The sequence below is a fragment of the Epinephelus moara genome, chromosome 9 (genome assembly GCF_006386435.1).
Source record: "Epinephelus moara isolate mb chromosome 9, YSFRI_EMoa_1.0, whole genome shotgun sequence".
Lineage (NCBI taxonomy): Eukaryota > Metazoa > Chordata > Actinopteri > Perciformes > Serranidae > Epinephelus > Epinephelus moara.
This window is the reverse complement of record NC_065514.1, coordinates 29,974,715-29,993,023: the sequence shown is the minus strand read 5'-3', so window position 1 is coordinate 29,993,023 and position 18,309 is coordinate 29,974,715. Positions and strand designations below refer to the sequence as shown.

The 18,309-nt window shown below is 39.9% G+C and overlaps 1 protein-coding gene across 5 annotated transcripts in view; it reads left to right on the top strand.

Moving 5' to 3' along the window:
- tnpo1 (transportin 1) overlaps positions 1 to 18,309 on the top strand; it is a 29,423-nt gene that overhangs the window by 233 nt on the left and 10,881 nt on the right. For 3 of the 5 annotated variants that reach the window (XM_050052897.1, XM_050052894.1, XM_050052896.1), the window contains exons 2-15: positions 62 to 181; positions 1,858 to 1,933; positions 2,598 to 2,747; positions 4,316 to 4,422; positions 11,709 to 11,842; positions 12,438 to 12,519; positions 13,304 to 13,426; positions 14,207 to 14,325; positions 14,625 to 14,685; positions 15,837 to 16,008; positions 16,249 to 16,401; positions 16,516 to 16,741; positions 17,397 to 17,568; positions 17,828 to 17,914. In XM_050052897.1, coding sequence (XP_049908854.1) covers positions 77 to 181; positions 1,858 to 1,933; positions 2,598 to 2,747; positions 4,316 to 4,422; positions 11,709 to 11,842; positions 12,438 to 12,519; positions 13,304 to 13,426; positions 14,207 to 14,325; positions 14,625 to 14,685; positions 15,837 to 16,008; positions 16,249 to 16,401; positions 16,516 to 16,741; positions 17,397 to 17,568; positions 17,828 to 17,914 — 1,767 coding nt within the window. In that variant the 5' untranslated portion in view covers positions 62 to 76. The remainder of the gene's footprint in view (positions 1 to 61; positions 182 to 1,857; positions 1,934 to 2,597; positions 2,748 to 4,315; positions 4,423 to 11,708; positions 11,843 to 12,437; positions 12,520 to 13,303; positions 13,427 to 14,206; positions 14,326 to 14,624; positions 14,686 to 15,836; positions 16,009 to 16,248; positions 16,402 to 16,515; positions 16,742 to 17,396; positions 17,569 to 17,827; positions 17,915 to 18,309) is intronic. The other 2 variants (XM_050052893.1, XM_050052895.1) reach the window with 1 other exon arrangement.

Genomic DNA, 18,309 nt, shown 5'->3' with positions numbered 1-18,309 from the left:
GTTAGCGAGTCGTTTGATGACAAATCCTCCGTGTTAGCCAATGTTATGTCTTTATCCGCAGCAGCAGCGGAGCAAGATGGAGTGTGAGTGGAAGCCAGACGAGCAAGGACTTCAACAAATTTTACAGCTGCTGAAAGAGTCTCAGTCGCCAGATACGTCCACACAGAGATCCGTCCAGCAAGTATCCTTTCATGAGCCAAACATGGATGATAACACATGTTTTTTTAGGTGTCAGTGCTTAATAGTGTCACATTGACTCAACAGGCTAGCGATAGCTAATACTAGCCAGGGTGGTTACCGTTATAAGCAGGTAAAGATACGCAGGTGCTGACCGGTTGCTGCTTTTTGTCTCTAACAAAGCTAGTTAGAGCTACCAGCAAAGCAGGCCGTGACGTGCTGATTTAGTCATGTCTGGGCATTTATAACATTCGAGATATTGTGTGTCATGCCAGGTTAATATAACAATAAGCCTCTCTACAAACAGACGTCGCACGTAGGCTTCATCCAGCAGTTAATCGCCTAATTTACACACCCTCACTTTGCATTATGCTCTAGCAGAACTAAAGTTATTTCATGCAACACTCCTGTATATCATCCAAAACCTAATCTTGTAACAACACTGGGCATAGTGATTTACAGCTTATAGATAAACATGATATTCATTCTACACTTGTGTATTGGATATAGTTACACATGTCAGATGTCAGAAATTATATTTTTTCAAAGCAAACAAATGCTGAATCAAAATACAATGTATTGTGATAATGTAATGATGATTATAATATTGATGACAGAGAATTGTCCCCCTGCATCCAATTAGTGTTTGGCTGCTTATTGGCATAAATCATCTTAAAATATAAAATAACATTTATCTCTTAAAGAATTGTCACGGTGTTGGACTGGAATGTAGACACCAAGCTTTTGTGCATAGACCTTTTATATAAAAGCATGAAGTTACTGGTTTTGGTACATGCACCAGTTACCGAAAATGTACAGATTCTTGTGTCAGGACCATAAAATAAAGAGAGGGTTTGCATGTAAATCTGCTCAAATGTAATCAGAGACGGTAGATGTTACTGGATATCGTAATGAAGTAAATCATACAAAACTAACTTTGATAAGCAGTAAAAAAAAAACACAAATTAAAAAAAATCCAGTTTTTAGTCGTCACATGTGCTCCATCTCACTCTGAAGACGACTGTTTTATTTCCACATTCAAACCGTAAATCAAACATGTTGACATACTATTATGACAGCCCGCAACCAAACTAATGAGCAGGCTTTAGACCTAGGCATGAAATGCTGTAAGACTGGAAAAACAAGGTGTGTGTGGTTTAGTAATTATAGCTGAGTAACATTTAAAATGCTTTATAAATCTGACTGTTGTTAAATGCAAATGTGCTGCAGCATTTTGTATAATTCACCACATACTTCTGCATTAGAGAGCAATTATAGTCCATCGCTCCATGCTGTTGGCCCTTATGTTTTTTTTGTTTGGTTGCATGCTGATTCTAAATGATTTGCTTATGTAACACTTCATATGCACTGCATCATTAACTCATAGACGAGCTGCTGTTAGAGCCCTAAATACGCCATCTGTCTGGGTACGTACAGTATTCAGTCACGTCACATGACATGTTTATGACCTCCTACAACCATTCACCACTCCCCTCACACACACGCCATTGTACTGTTATATTACACCACCATTTGACCACATAAACTTTTGCCCTTTCCTCATATCTCTAGATGAAAGATTCTTTTTTTCCCCATTATTACCATGTAACAGACTGCAGTGCTAATGTGCACACAGCCTTTTAACAATTAGCACCTTGTCCTCCTCAACCACTTTCTCAGAGACTTGAGCAGCTGAACCAGTATCCAGACTTCAACAACTATTTGATATTTGTCTTGACAAAGTTGAAATCAGAAGGTAAGCTCTCCGTCTGTTTGTGTCAGTGTGTCATTTTGCTGTATCTGTACCGTGTTCCTAGATCATTTGATGGTACTGGACAGTGTGAACGTCAGACATGTCATTTTTTATGTAACTGTTCAGTGACAGGTCTGTTTGGCCATGACTCGGCTGACCCGATGGCATCTCTGCCACAGATGATGTGGCACTCGGAATATGGGTCACTCTAATTTTAAACCTAATTCCTGGCACCACTCAACTCTTGGCTGGACTGTCTGCACAGTAGATGACCGAAATGTTAAGTGGTGTTAAGACATTTTAGGATGCCGCTGCACTATTGCTCTTAGTTCAGACGCAACAAGCCGCAAATATTTAGAAATTATCAAATAATCCAGACTACAGCTGCAACAATTAATCAATTAAATGTCAGCTGTTAAATTAAATCAGTTTGAGTACAATGTGAAGAAACAAAAGACAATATTCTCAATTCCTGCTTCTTAAATGTGAATATTTTTGGATTTAGTATCTAGTTTGGCACTTTTCCCAGTTAGAGCAAGACTGTGTTTATGATCTGCTGCTTGCTTGGGTTGAATGGGGGAAAAAGAGAAGGCAGTAAGATCCTGTGATTAACTAAAATGTTATATTACATTTCAATTATCTGTCTTTCCTCCAACCTTCCCCCAAGATGAGCCAACACGGTCCCTGAGTGGGCTGATACTGAAGAACAATGTGAAAGCCCACTATCAGAACTTCCCTAATGGCGTGTCTGATTTCATCAAGAGTGAGTGTCTCCAAAACATTGGCGACACTTCTCCTCTCATCCGGGCCACTGTGGGTAAGTGTCATCTTCTGGAGTCCACTGAAAATGACGTCTTCGGCACTCGGCCTGTGGCCTCGTACCTACGACCGAATCACAGCCGTGACGATATCACAGTACAACATCACTCCCTCTCGTTTGATATTGCTTAAATATTATAAGATAATGATATATATATCCACGCTTGTGCCACAGTGTAGAACTGTTAAAAAAAACAACTTTTAGGGATATTCGTCCTGTGTGGCTTGCTTGCGGTGTAGATCTGCTTATTTGCTGACACAACATACTGTCACATTGACCCGACAGCTAAGTACACCAGGTATTTGGAAAATGTCAGTTTGTCTTTAGTTTCAGTAGACATAGGCAAAGCAGGGTAAAGATATAAATAAGTCTTTTGTAGAACAGGAATAGAACTTTTTGTATTGAATGCGTTGTATCCCATTAGAGCAAAGCATCGAACAGAGCACTCTTTAAAGGGAAACTTCAGTATTTTTCAAAGTGGACCCTTTTTTCCCATGTTTTCATGTCCAAGTGACCAATGGGAACACCAGTTTTTTAAATTGCTCCACTATTGACAGAGACAGCTGCTGCTGGCAGCGGCTAAAAAGGCTGCAGTGTAACCAGTAGGGGCATTTGGCACCATCAGTTTACGTCCACTAAAAGTGCTTATTTTGCCACTGACAGGCTCAGAATGTTGTCTGACAACATTATGGAAAGCATCCCTGCAGAGAAATGATTTTTTTCCTTACCTTTTGCTTGATCTGGTTTGTTTGTTATTGTCTATAACCTCGTCCAACTCAGAGAAGTCTCGTTCTCAAATCTTGCAGGAGGTGACTTGTTGCAGGAAGATGTCAGTGACAGTTGGAGAGACAAGTGCAAGGAAGAGTGTGTTGTGTTGTGTTGAAATACAGAAAGTGTAACAAAGTGTTGTTCATGGCTGAATATTTCGAAGCCTGTAGAAAAGACCTCTCTCAAATGGGGTCAGTGTTAGGATGTATTCCTGCCAGTGTAGCTGTAGAAAGGTGGAAGCAAAGGACTGTTTTAAATTGGATGAAACCGTGCATATAGCATGGGGATGATTTTTGCGCTCGTTTTAGTATTGCCCTCCACATATCCTTGGTGGAAGGGATTGTCAAAGTCTTGTTCTCAAAGTGTTCTTAAATTGTCCAAAGGTTGCATGTTCAAATTACACCTCTGCAGACAGCTCATCTGCAACAGGTAAACTTCTTTTACCTGCCCTGCTGTGGAAAAACACCTGCAGCAAAAATAACAGGGGACTTCAGCTTTGGATCAGCTTGCAACGGAACATGTAGCCCACTTTGTAGAAAATACCGGGATATATATTGTGTATTGCCATTCTAAAGCTATTTATTTGCTGTTGTCTCTGTTTTTGTGACAAAGCTAACTGAATGCATTTTTTGCATGGAGCGTATCCCTACAAATAGATTATAAATGTGTATTGTGATGCTGGAAGTCTGATTGATTCTTGGTTATTTCTTGGATTTGTTTTAATCAAAGTGGCGTCTGTGCATTCTGAGTAGTTTTGTCACACTAGTGTAACCAATAGTTAATCCTTCCATTAACAGGTATCCTCATCACCACCATTGCCTCCAAGGGAGAGCTACAAAACTGGCCGGAGCTGCTACCCAAACTCTGCCTGCTGTTGGATTCTGAGGACTACAACACATGCGAGGTGAGGATGAACATGGGTGATGTTGGCAGGATCTGATTCATTAGTTCATCAATCAGGGCCTGAAGCAGTTAGTGCTTATCTAAGCTGGACCAAATGTTTTTTTGTTTTTTTTTTAAAGTTTACTTGCAAAGAGCAGGGTATATAAGCAAGAATTCATTGGATTTGATAAATACCACAGCGTCTGAAAATTGACAGTTCTGTCAGAGCAGCAATGAAAATGAGAGAATCCATTTGCATAAATCAGAGATATTAGATGACATTTGAAATCTGAATAAAACACATCTTCTGGCAACTCGGCATTAAATATGGATAGAAAACTGAATGCAGCCACGTTTAATCATCCTTTTCACTCTTCAGGATTTGTCCACATACTAAAATTAAACATGTTTGACAAACTATGATGCCAGCTTTATCTGCAGGCATTAGACCTAAACATTGAATACAGTGGGTTCAGCAAAACCAGTTTCTATATGGCAGTACATTTTAGAGATTACGCTTTTGCTTTGTATTTTTGTTATCGAGAGCTGGTGTCAAATTTGTTTCCTAAATATTATTTGTTCTTTGTATCACAGCTGTGTGTGTGTGTGTGTGTGTGTGTGTGTGTGTGTGTGTGTGTGTGTGTGGAAGGGAAAGAGAGATTAAGTGTGTGCACATTTGTGATCATGTGTCATAGCACACTTGCTATAAGTGGCATGTCTGGGCAGACACTGCTGCCCGCCCATCTCTTTATTTGTTTATTTATTTATTGTGGAGAGAAAAGAGAGCTGGGTCAGCTATAAAGCAGCATCTGGATGGCATCCTGCTGGCCAGATGAGCTAAAGGCAGTCTCACAGCTGGAGCGGCAGCCACAACTGCAGATTATTCAACATGAAATCATTTATTCTCTTTCTATCCTTTTTTACCACAAACCCATTATGACCTCATTTTCTGACTTGGAGTGCATCATCACCCAGAATAGATTTTATAATGTGTATATGAGCAAAAACAACAGTGTTTTGCTTCTTCTTGCAAGTTGTTTTTTTTCTCTAAAAGCCATCATCCAGTTGTTTGCATTTTGAAAAATACCGTTAATTCCTCTGATTGCTCTTGATTGCATTAAGAAGACATGCTTGAGGTCCTCAATTCTTTATCATATCAGTACTTATGCATTTACTACATTTAAACTATGGATAAATGCTCCATTGCAATGACCACTAAAATTACAGTACAGTATCTTGTAGTGAATGCCAGCTGCATGTGCCTGTGATATCAGCTACTGTAGGGAAGGCGGATTCATAACATTGAAGAACAAATTAAGCTGCATGTTGAACTGTAAATGCAGCTGTGATGAAGGGCATTTGGAATGTATCCGGGAAGGATTACTCATCACCGCTTACAACAAGAATGTCCATATTTTCTTACCATAAAGTCTGAAATTTAAGGGAAGAGGTGTGACAGAAAAAAATGTCTCTCCTTGTAGCACCACAGCCAGCCTCTCTTATAAAGCTCGTTCAGGAGCTGAGATTTAGGTCAGCTATTTACTGCAGAGGATCTTGAAGTGTATGTGTGTACAAGGCTTAAGACCGAACAGCGAGCAAAGTAGCAACTCCTGGTAAGGCTCGCTTATGATTTTGAAAAGCTGCTCGGAGGCTTGAAAGCTCCTTAGCTTCTGATGTTGAGGATGGTTAAGTTGGTGCTGGATGAAAAAAGTGTGTTGTAATATTTTGATAGAAGGTGCTCAGTATATATTTAAAAGTAGGCCTGGGCAATATATAGATAATTTCTCAATTTTCTGAACTCACCAGAGTGTTCCAGCTGTTCTGTTATTTGCTTTTGCCCACTTAGTCATTACATCCACAGAACTAGTGATTACTTATCAAAACTCTTTGTTTAACATTTTGCAAAAGCACCAATAGTCAAACCTACAATATATTTGGTCAAAGATATCGTTATATTTGATTTTCTCTATATTTCCCAGCCCTGTTCAGAAGCTTTCAGTGTTTTTGGCTGCTCAGTATAAAGGTTGTTATTCTCCACTTTTGAGGCATTTAAGTGATGCTGGGATGGTCCCGTTTCCCGAGTTGGGAAGTCATTCTTCTGACTTTGGTGCATTTATGAGGTTTGAGTTGAAATGTGAAAACAACATGGACTCTACAAATCAGATGTATTAAACAACACATTGATAACAGGTTGAAGCTTTGTATTACACAGTGTTTTTTGTCCATTTTGGCATTTGTCAGTTTTCCCAGTTGGGAACTTATTTTTCCAATTATTCTGTCATCACATAAATGCAGGGTCAATATCCAATGTCATCATGGTAAGGAAGCAAAGGTATTTTGCACTGCCATTGATCTTTTCATCGTTTATTAATTAGTTGTTGTAAACACTTCTACAGCCAGACAGAGCCACCAGTGTGGCCATATGCTGCAATAATGGATGTAGTGAATGTTCCAAGTAATGTTCATGGCAATAATGATACTTAAAATGGATTCAAACGATTACAAGAGGTGAGGCGTTAGATTGAAAGGGGCAGTTAATCTATACGTAAAAGAGCCGCTCCACTAGGCAGGTATTTTGTGAAGCTGAATATGTTTTTTTGCTGTAGGAGGTGGACAGTGTTAGACTTCAGATATATATTGGAGTTACTATGACAGTAGGTCTTTTTTGTTTTTGTTTTTTTTTTGGGTCTTTTTTTTTTTTAAATACGGAAAGCTCTTTCATATGTATTTAATGTCACCAGCAACCATTGGTGTCAGGGAGGACATTCATTCTCAAAGGCTTCTCCCTGAACTGCTGTGGCTTGTATTGTACCCCATTTGTGCATCTCTTGGGACAGAAGCCAAATGAATACATGATATATACTACACTTAATTTTTACTACACTTGATGTCATTTGTTGTGGAAAATCAATAATAGTTTGTGTTTCTTGCTTAAACAGATCTTACCAAGAAATGTTCAAATGTATTTCAGAGTCTGCTGATGTGCAAAACCCCAAATGAATTCTGTCTATTCTGCAGCAGACTTTGTAAATGCTCTAGAGACAGCATATAGCCACGTAAAGCCAAACTAATTTTTTAAGGTGTTGACTGTTTCAATAGAGACTCCTAAATACTCCAAGCCATTACTGCCACCCGCACTTTGATATCTATTTTGGGAATATGTTTGGTGGCTGCCAGTGTACGGTTTCAGGGCAGTGTGCACTTTGTAATCTAAGTAGCGAGCAACATGTGTGATTCATGTTGGCCTTGGGCCATTTGATCAGTCTCCATGTCCTCTGTGTTGTGCATTTACTGTACATTTATGCAAAATGACCCCCATCACTCTGAACTATTATCACTATGAGTGCACAACAGTCCCACACTGAGCTAGCGTCTGCTGATATCGGATGGATAAAGAGGATTGGATACAGTGTGTAGCTTTTAATTTTGAGTGATCTGTAAATCTTAAGTTAGGGTATTTCATTGTCTTTATCTAATCTTTTTAATTACATTTTTGATATATAAAACAAAGCACGTGTGGCTATAATATCGAAAAGAAAATCAAAACCAGCTCATCGCCTTAGTAACATCAGCAATTGCAGCTGTACCGTAGGTCCTGTGCTGTCATGTTTGTGGTTCAGAGCAGCAGTTGTAGGAAGAGCCCCCTGAGCCTCCACACTGTACCCCTCTCCACTTGCTCCATAAAAAGACAGGAGCAGGTGTGCTGGACACTGAGTGTGATGTTGGTGGATGGCTTTATATAGGTTTTGCCTGACAACAGTTTTACTGTTGTGATTAATAGCTCCTAGAAGGTAGTTATGAGCATCAGTTTTAGACCGAACAAGCGACCATACATACAATGCTTTGTCACCTCAGTGCTTGTTTGTACCGTGACATTGTTCAGATTTCCTGAGCAGGAGTCTGAAGGAGCTGCTTAGTTGACTAAATGCATACCTCTCTTTTTCCTGGCTCGCTGTCATCTGCATGACTTACATGCTCGTGTTTAATGACCTTCCATAGCAGGACGTGAAGGGGAAGATTACATTTTAGACGCCTTAGTGTCACTGGAACGCTTGAAGGCCACTCCCATTTATTTGCCCTTCACTGTTGATGCACCAGCACGCAAACACCTACACTACATCAGTAGGAGCAGTCTTGTGTCCGCCCAGTTCCATTCAGTACATTATCACATGGGATGTGTTGTAATGGAGCGACATTGCAGCATGATTCATTCATTAATTTGACAAAACAAAGCATAACTATTGTAGCATTCAACTTGACATGAAAGACTGTATATTTTGTATTAACTGGAACATTTAAGGCTGCGACTAACCCTGTCTGTTAAGCTGATGAATAATTTTTTGATGTGTCTATTAAATTTCAGACTTTAGACAAAATGCCATGTATCAATGGCAATATCCAAAAAACCAGGGTGACATGTCTTATCTTGGCTGAATAAAGGCCCTGAGAAACCAAGCCGACAGTCGGCTGTCAGTAAATGTTGGCTTGTCGGTGAGCGTCTATTGCCCAGCACTGTTGCCCCTCGTCGGCCCCCATTTAATTTTTTTGTACAGATTCAGTATGTTGAATCGGTGACGGCTGAGCCCATTGGGGAATAAAATCACTGTGTATGGGAGTGCAGCTCAGAACAAGAGAAACAGAAGGGCTGGTTAATCTAGTAATTAAACACATCAGCGTTTTTCGAGAGGTGATGATGGAAGTAGCTTAGGAGTGAGCCATCTAGCTTCCTTCTCGTTTTTGTTGAAAATTGCACATGCCCATCACTGATCAGGCACTTGCAAGAGAATGGCAGCGGGTGAAGACAAAATTTATGAGCTGACGTGCAAGCAAATATTTTAGCTATCCTAGGAAGCAGGAAAACAGTTGGGCAGCATTAGAGGATGTGGGAGAAACTTCAGCTATGTATAGTGCAGTTTGCTGCAAGTTTGACAGAAAGGCAGATAAAACAGTGTCGTTTTCATGATAATTAACTTTAGTCTTTGTTATTTTTTGGTACTGCTAACAAAACAATTCGTAAAGGGGCAAGTAAAAATTGACTTTGGGCAAGTAGATTTCTGACCCACTTGCCCAGCAAGTGGAGAAAACCAATGCTGAACCTTGTGAAAGTCCAAGATATCATATCATACAGTGATACAAAGAAAGCTGCAAATTTTCATCTTTTAGAAACTGGATCAAGCAGTTTTTTGGCATCTTTGCTCGAAAAAAAATAAATAGATTCAAGATCAAAATAGTTTACGGCTCATCAATTAATCATTTCAGCTCAATTTCCATAGTTGTTAAACATATTTTTGTCAACAGTAATTGTTCATCAGCTAAATCTGGCATCATTCGTTTTCATTGGTACACTAAATCTTGTGCTATTCAGCTGCATCATGTCTAAATCTGGTGCTTCATTTCAAAGATCAATACTACCAAGTCTCATGCACATCAAATCATTGTCTTTTTTGTCTGTTTCAATGTGTCGTGCACAAAAAGCATTCCTATTCATTTCACAGTCCCCTGCGAAGTGAAATTGAGTAATCTGTATACTAATGAGGGAAATGACTGTATTTACTTTGTCTCCTCCTGCATGTGACCTTGACACAGTGTCCTCCTCATACCCTCCTCATCTTATTTCATCCCTTTGGCTCTTCCACATTTTTTGAGACCATTTCTGTATCTGTCATCTGAAAGGAATGCCGACATGGGAACGGTTTCCATGGAAACACATTTCAGACACCGTCGGTGTCCGTGCTGTGCTGTGCTGCTTCTTGTATCTGCTTCTTAGGCTGCATTTTTGCGAGCAACACCAAAGTCTGCAGCATATTGTGAACATGCATACTAACCATCAGCCAAGCAGCTAGTGTTGAGAAAGAGATGTGAGATAGATAGTGTGTGTGTTGTGTGTGTGTGGATAACTGACTGCTTGCCAACTGTTTGAAGGTTATTAGAGCAGAAGGAGATGAATTCTATTGAAGATCATGGATGAGGAGGTTGAACACATTTTTGAGCGCTCACACTGTGTAAAAACTGGAGCAGGGTGCTCTATATGACCTATCCTTACATAAATACATATGATAATGCATTTGTTCACTGAAGATCCAATAGAATATGATATTAACAGTATGTTGAGAGTGTACTGTAAAAAATGTGTTGTCCGGGGCGTCGGTGGCTTGGTGGTAGAGCAGGCGCCCCATGTACAAGGCTGTTGCCGCAGCGGCCCGGGTTCGAATCCTGCATGTCACTCCCTCTCTCTCTCCCCCTTTCACACTTGTCTGTCCTATCAATTAAAGGCTTAAAAATGCCCAAAAAATATCTTAAAAAAAAAAAAAAAATGTGATGTCAAAGAAGCTTAACAGAAATCAAAATCAATTCTCATCTCTATAGCTGCAATGTAACGATTGCTAGAGAAATTCTTTTCATGAAGCATTAACATCAGTTTTATTATTATTATTATTATTATTAGCCAACATATCTCAGTAGTTTGTGGTATAACATCTAAGAATTTGTTTAAAGGGTAACTTCAGTATTTTCCAGCCTGGACCTTATTTTTGTTTTTGTGTTGGCTCAGGCTATAATGTAACGTGAATGTAACGTTAATGGGCAATTGCATACTGTTAATTTACATCCACTAAACGTGCTCATTTTGCCACTGGCAGGCTCAGGATGTTATTCAAGGTGTCTGACATCATTATGGAAAGGATCCCTACAGAGATAGACCTTTTTGTTAAAGAGTAAGATGCTTTTTGTTTAACCAGAAACAGCTCTGAAATTGGATTCGCTAAACCTACCAGACTCCATTTAAACAAACAGTAATTTTATCATCGTGAAACACATTTCATTCAAAGTGAAACTGTCTTGGTTGGTCTTTCCACTGTTCCAGCAATCACCAGCTCTGGTTTGATTTGAAATTAACTTTTAATTAACCCAGATGTGAGAATATGCTGGCTCTACACGCACTAAAATCACTGTTTATTTAAAAAGTCTGGTGGGTTTGGCAATGTCGATTTCTGGGCTGTTTTTGGTTAAACAAAAAGGATCTTAATATTTGACAAAAAGTTGACCTCTGTAGGTTCCTTACCATAATGTTGTTAAACACTTGGAATAATAACAACCTGAACCTGTCAGCGGCAAAAACAAGCACTTAAAGTGAACTTGAGGATGCACAAATGCCTTGAGTGGTTACACTGCAGTCTGTTTCACCGCTGTCTAGCTCAATACTGGACCAACTTGTTGTTGTTCCAATTAGTCACTTAGACACAAAACGTGGGGAAACAGTGGACTTTTCAACATATTCTCGATTGTTTTTTTCCTTTATTTATCCCCCAGGGAGCGTTTGGAGCCCTGCAGAAGATCTGTGAGGACTCTGCGGAGATCCTGGACAGTGACATCCTGGATCGTCCTCTGAACATCATGATCCCCAAGTTCTTGCAGTTTTTCAAGCATAGCAGTCCGAAGATTAGGTATCAAGTTTTCTTCCTAAACTCTACATTTTTTGACCATAAAGTTATGACTATGCCGACAACAATGTTTTTTTTTTTTCTCCATTGATTTGGAAGATTTATGGCATTGCAGTTTAACTGTTCATGAATTCCATTATAATTAGGAAGTGATGATACACAGTCATCAAATTGTTGTACAGATCCTTTGTGACTGCTGCTTTCTCATGGTAGTTCCAACATTTATTGTTTTTGTTGAATAAAATTATGCCATTTACAATCTTGTATTAAAAAATAGATTATTTATGTTTTTTCCATCTTCCTTTTTAATGTGGAACATATCTTAACTTTAAATCAGTTTTCTACTAGTGAGTATGTTTTATGCAGAGAATGCATTTCTACACACGCACAAGACATAATAAAGGTCTGCGTAATTGTACAGTAGAGGGAGCAGTCTGTCGCAGTGCAACAGGCCTGCTGACAGAAGAAAAGACTTCCTCATAGTTGGTGGTTAAATCAGTGGCGACTGAGCGGATAAGAAGACAGGGGCCGCATTCATAATGTGTAACGTGAGGAAAACTGTCTGTGCAGTTCTTAAGTCTTGGTTATTGTGTTGCAGGTCTCATGCCATTGCCTGCGTTAATCAGTTCATCATCAGCAGGACTCAGGCTCTAATGCTGCACATCGACCCTTTCATTGAGGCAAGTCTGACTGTAATGTATCCTCACTCTTCACAGTGTGTATAGACACCAAAATGCATATAGATGTCTCTTGTATGGAAGGCAGACAGTCTGTCCACAATGAGAATTACCTCCCTTCCCTCAGGTCACTGTCTCTCAGTTCACTTAACACTAGCTACTGGTCTAACTGCTCACTGAGACTCTCTGGTTTACCTCTAAGCTTTTCACTTTGTCTAGCCTTTGTTTTATATCCCTCTTAAAATCATGTTTTCATTAAAAGCCCATTTGAAAAGGTTTAAGTCATGAATGTGTTCTACTTTTGATTTTATGTCGTACTTTTTGTGGCCTTATGATTTGGTATTACCATTTTTAATGGATTAATTTTATTGCTGAATGTGCTATTCATATTTAGACTTTGGAAGAGGAGATACAGAACATTAACTTCAAATGAAATGCTAGCCTCATATTTAGCCCAGGGTAACATTTGTATTTAATATTGTAACAAAATGCCAAGAGTTTTGGTGCTTTTAATAGCAACATGTGCCATCCCTAAAATGTCAAGCAGTAATAAAGTGGCAAGAGGCTGTTAAAAAGATTAGATGTCTGCAGTAATGCCAAAAGGAAGCGTGGATCTGTTAGAAGCAAATTGCTACAAAACATATAACAAAGATATACTTAATAAAATTTTTGCCCCAATATTTGTCATATCTGCTATCGAACACACTTTGTATTTTATTGTTTGTTGTTGTTGTTTTACACTTTGCATAGGTGACATTTGACCCTGGTGTCTCTGTGTTCTCTGTAGAACCTGTTTGCACTGGCGACAGATGAGGAGCCAGAAGTGAGGAAGAATGTGTGCAGAGCTCTCGTCATGCTGCTGGAAGTTCGCCTGGACCGCCTCCTGCCACACATGCATAACATTATAGAGGTGAGGGGGGCTACAGAGAAAAGGCTGAGAGTGGAAGAGTAAGGATTAGTTAACAACTGGTGTAAAGATAAAGAAGGAATGTATGTATTTCTAAGATAAGTTTAGTGATTTTTAAAAATATTTATTACAGTTTTTCAGTATTTTTCTTATCGTCAACAATTCCCATAAAACACAAAATCCAAATGTTCACTGTCAAGCTGAAGTCTGACACAGCTTATTCCCCTGTGCCACAGACCTTGATTGTTGCTCAGAAACTATTTAAAACACATCAGTAAGCCACACTGTTGGACTGGGTATCATGTGTCTTGTGATAGGCTCTGAATTTTAATTTGAGTCCATCCCGTAAACACTGGGGTGCCATAAATACCCTCTTATGCGCCCTATCTGCAGCAGAAAATAGTCCCCAACAAATACACCATTAACTCTGTTTGAGTGAAGTTTGCTACAAGCTACAGTGCCCAGCTGTTTTATGGAATTATTTAGCCGTTTTTTTAATGTATGGCTTCAGTAGGCATCAATGGGCTTGGGGCAGAGTGTCTTAAACAAAGCAGGAAAGTTAGGAAGTATGTATTGAGAGACAAACTCAGTTATGGGTTTGGTTTATGGGATGTGCAAAGTAGAGTATTACCAACTTGTTCTTTAATGATACACTCCTGATAGCGGCATTCAACTTGCTTGTGATAGGCTGCAGATGTAGTTGCATTGATATTTTTTAAATTAAAAATCAAGTTTTGTAAAAATTAAGGATCTAAGATTACATTTTCCCAACTTTCCTCCCAGTACATGCTACAGAGGACACAGGACCAAGATGAAAATGTTGCCTTGGAAGCCTGTGAGTTTTGGCTTACTCTGGCAGAGCAGCCTGTGTGTAAGGAAGTGCTGTGTGGACACCTATCCCAGTAAGAACACACAACACACTACAAGACTGACACTCCAGTGGTAATACAGAAAAAGCTGTTGATTCATAGCAACCTTGACAGTAACTTAGTGCAGACCTTGTACTAGGGTGATATTCTTCTTCCCCACCTCAGGGTGGCTGATTAAGAACCTTGACTGTTGACCTCAGCTGTAACATCTGTCACCACACTGTCACATTAAACTGCGCCCACAGCAGGAATCACATGTGAGTGATTGCTCGCGGGCTGCGACCTATCCTTGCCCTTTGTTCTCATAATTTTTCCTTCTGCCTCCACTCCAGGCTCACTCCGGTGCTTGTCAACGGGATGAAGTACTCCGAGATTGACATAATCCTGCTCAAGGTCAGTGTTTATAGCCTAATATTTGTACCTGTAAGTAAGAAGATGGATTGCCCCATGACTTTGGCTGACATTCAGTTTAGTTGACCCCTCACTAAACCCCGCCCCTTTGTTGTTAGAAGCTGCTACTATGTCAAGCTGTCGGAGCTGGCTTGGAACCCACTCTGTCACTAACTGCAGAAATATTATCTAGCACCACAAGCGGAGTGTCTTATAGTTCCATTATATTGGAGAGAAGGCAGACATCTCTACAGCTGATATCTCCAACACTCTGCAACTCACACCAAAACAATATAGATTAATAAATAGCACTACGGGTAAGAGGGAAAATAAATATTTTTGAATTTGGGGTGGACTTTCCCTTTAACATGTCTCTGCCCTACCTATCCCAGGAATGAGTATCACTATTACACATGCCCCAGGATCAATGTTTAACCATGACAAGCTTGAAATTTACAAAACCAGTATGATAATGAACAAAATCTCAAATGATTGCATGAGATTTTGGAGACCCTTTTTTGGAGATTTTGGATTATTGCCAAAATGTGCCATGTGGCAAACAAAATTTTATAATACATACATATTTTGTTGAGCAAGATAATTTTCACAAATGAACACCACTTTTATGATTTTTGAAGAGCAAATGCAGCCGCCAGAAGTAAAAAAATATGTCTCACTTAGCCACTTGTTAGCAGCTGCCTTCTTTAAGACACCAAAGACTTCAAAATTCACAACCTAGGTATTAACTGACATAATCATAACAAAACATAAAGGTCTCTTAAGCTTTTATTAACCAAAAACCCATCCAAAAAAAACACTGACTGAGAGGAGGGAACTGGGAGTGCATAAATGCTAATTCACTTTCGGGTTTTATGACTCATCCTGCACCACTCTATAGCTTACAGTCCCTGGTTGGAGGCGGTCGGTGCTCTGATATGATTGTCCAGTCTGTGTTGAAGGGCTGTACTTAACGAAGGGTGAATTAAGTGGTTTATGTGACTGTGTGGTCTATAAATCTGTGTGAGATGTATACATTAAAGCACAAGCATTTGCAGTTGTTTGTATCCCTTTAATGATACAATCATTTTTGTGTGTCAAAAATAATGAAGTTGAAACATACTTGACTTTCTTTCATGCTGTGCATTTGTCATCAGGGGGACATTGAGGAGGATGAGGCAATTCCAGACAACGAGCAAGACATAAGGCCACGCTTCCATCGCTCCCGCACAGTTGCCCAGCAGCACGAGGGCGATGGGATTGAAGAAGACGAAGATGAGGATGACGAACTGGATGACGATGATGACACTATCTCTGATTGGAACCTGCGTGAGTTCAGTGCCTGTGCCAATGGAGCTGTCTAGATCTCCGTTCAGCGCTTGCGTCCTTATCAATATAAATTGTCCCTTTTCATCATGTCCCATTCTCTTGACGAAGAGCTTGATAACATACGCTGTATTGATTAACTTTCTTGTGTTTGTCTCTACTGTACCTGTGATGTGTGTATGATGTTTGTCCGCACACTTCTATGTTTGTATGTATGTTGCTCTACTTTTCACCAAACATTAGGGAAGTGTTCAGCTGCAGCGTTGGACGTGTTGGCCAACGTGTTCAGGGATGATCTGTTGCTGCATCTGCTGCCCCTACTCAAAGAGCTGCTCTTCCATCCCGAGTGGGTAGTTAAAGAGTCTGGTATCCTAGTGCTGGGGGCTATAGCTGAAGGTAAGAAAGGAAAGAAGATGTTGGGACAAAACATGGGGAGAAAATTCTCCCCCAGTAAATGTAATCAGACGCTGTGCCTGCTTTAAATGACTGTGCTCTCATCCCTCTGTCCAGGCTGTATGCAGGGCATGATCCCGTACCTGCCTGAGCTCATTCCCCATCTCGTACAGTGTTTGTCTGACAAGAAGGCCCTAGTGCGTTCCATCACCTGCTGGACACTGAGCCGCTACGCCCACTGGGTTGTCAGCCAGCCCCCAGATACTTACCTGAAGCCTCTGATGACAGAGCTGCTCAAACGTATTCTGGATAGCAACAAACGCGTGCAAGAGGCTGCTTGCAGGTGAGCAAGAAGTCCTGATAAAGCCATGTCATTTTACAGCAAATTTGGAACCCTGCACTTAATTTGGACTGCTGCTGCCCTCACATTTTTCTTTGGCTTTTGAGCTGCAGCTAGATTACTTTAAAGCTGGGCATACATTTTACAATTTGAGCCCATTTCAGAAATGTTGTTGATTAATTCTAACTTCTACTATATGAGTAAAATCATCACAATGTAAAGCCAAAGCTCACAATTTATGCCCTCACACTGTATGGTCCCATCGTCAAGCCACAGAACTTTAAGATGCTCTGTTTGCCACTTTGTGCAGGTGCAGTGAGAAATAGGCACTGTTGTTAGGGGAATTGCTCTGCTCTGCATCATCTGTGCCAGAGCCTGACAACGGCAGACCAAAATTTTTGACATGTCAGAAATTCATCTGCAACCAGTTGGGAGCAGTTGATTGGGCCATAATCTGTCCTCGCTCACCCCTGTAAACTGCACAGCAAACAACATTCAACAAAGCTATAATTCCAATTCCACTCTAAAATGAGTGCTCAAAAATAGGGCTCAAATCGTACAGTGTGTGCCCAGCTTAGGTTGTTGAGAGGTAACAACCACACATGGCTCACTCTGTGATGTTTTCTTTACTCTCCTCTGTTTAATCTCTCCCACCCAGTGCCTTTGCCACTTTGGAGGAGGAGGCTTGTACAGAGCTGGTTCCCTACCTGGCATTCATCCTGGACACACTGGTGTTTGCTTTCAGCAAGTACCAGCACAAGAATCTGCTCATTCTTTACGATGCCATAGGAACACTTGCAGACTCAGTGGGTCACCATCTCAATAAACCGGTATGAAGAACAGAAGCACTGACTCAGTTTCACTTCACATTTACATGTGAATATAAAATTAGCGCTAGTGGTGGTTAAGTGTACTTTGTAATGTCATAGAGTGGAATCATGCCCAGAAGGAAAACAAGCATTAACAAATCCCCATGCTTCCTAAATTAGCTTGATTGTATGCAGGCCATTAATTTATGTCTGTAATTATCACTCATTAGTTGCATACTGTGTCTCTGCAGAGGCTGATGTAGTGTGTATTATTTGTCAGGAATATATCCAGATGTTGATGCCTCCACTGATCCAGAAATGGAACCAGCTGAAAGATGAAGACAAAGATCTTTTCCCATTATTAGAAGTGAGTTGCTTATGTGAAGTCACTGTCTGCACCAATGTTAATTTTGCTAACAAAAACTATGACTTAATATGTTTTTCCAACAAACCTTTATTTCCATGACTAAGATGAGACAATTATGAGATTACATTACACACTAACCGTGTCTTTATCAACTTCCAGTTATGATGATGAAAACAGACGAGACTGAAATGTATTTTAAAAAATAAAAACTTGGCTAACTTTATTACCATCTATACTGAAGTAGTCATGGTTTTCTTTGCCTAAGATGAGACTAAAATGCTTAGACTTGTAGTCAACTTAAACTTGAACTTAAAAAAACAGGATGAGGTTGACTAACTTTGATTAAAAACTAACAAGGACATGTGACACAGAACTAAGGCTAATAAAGAAAAATA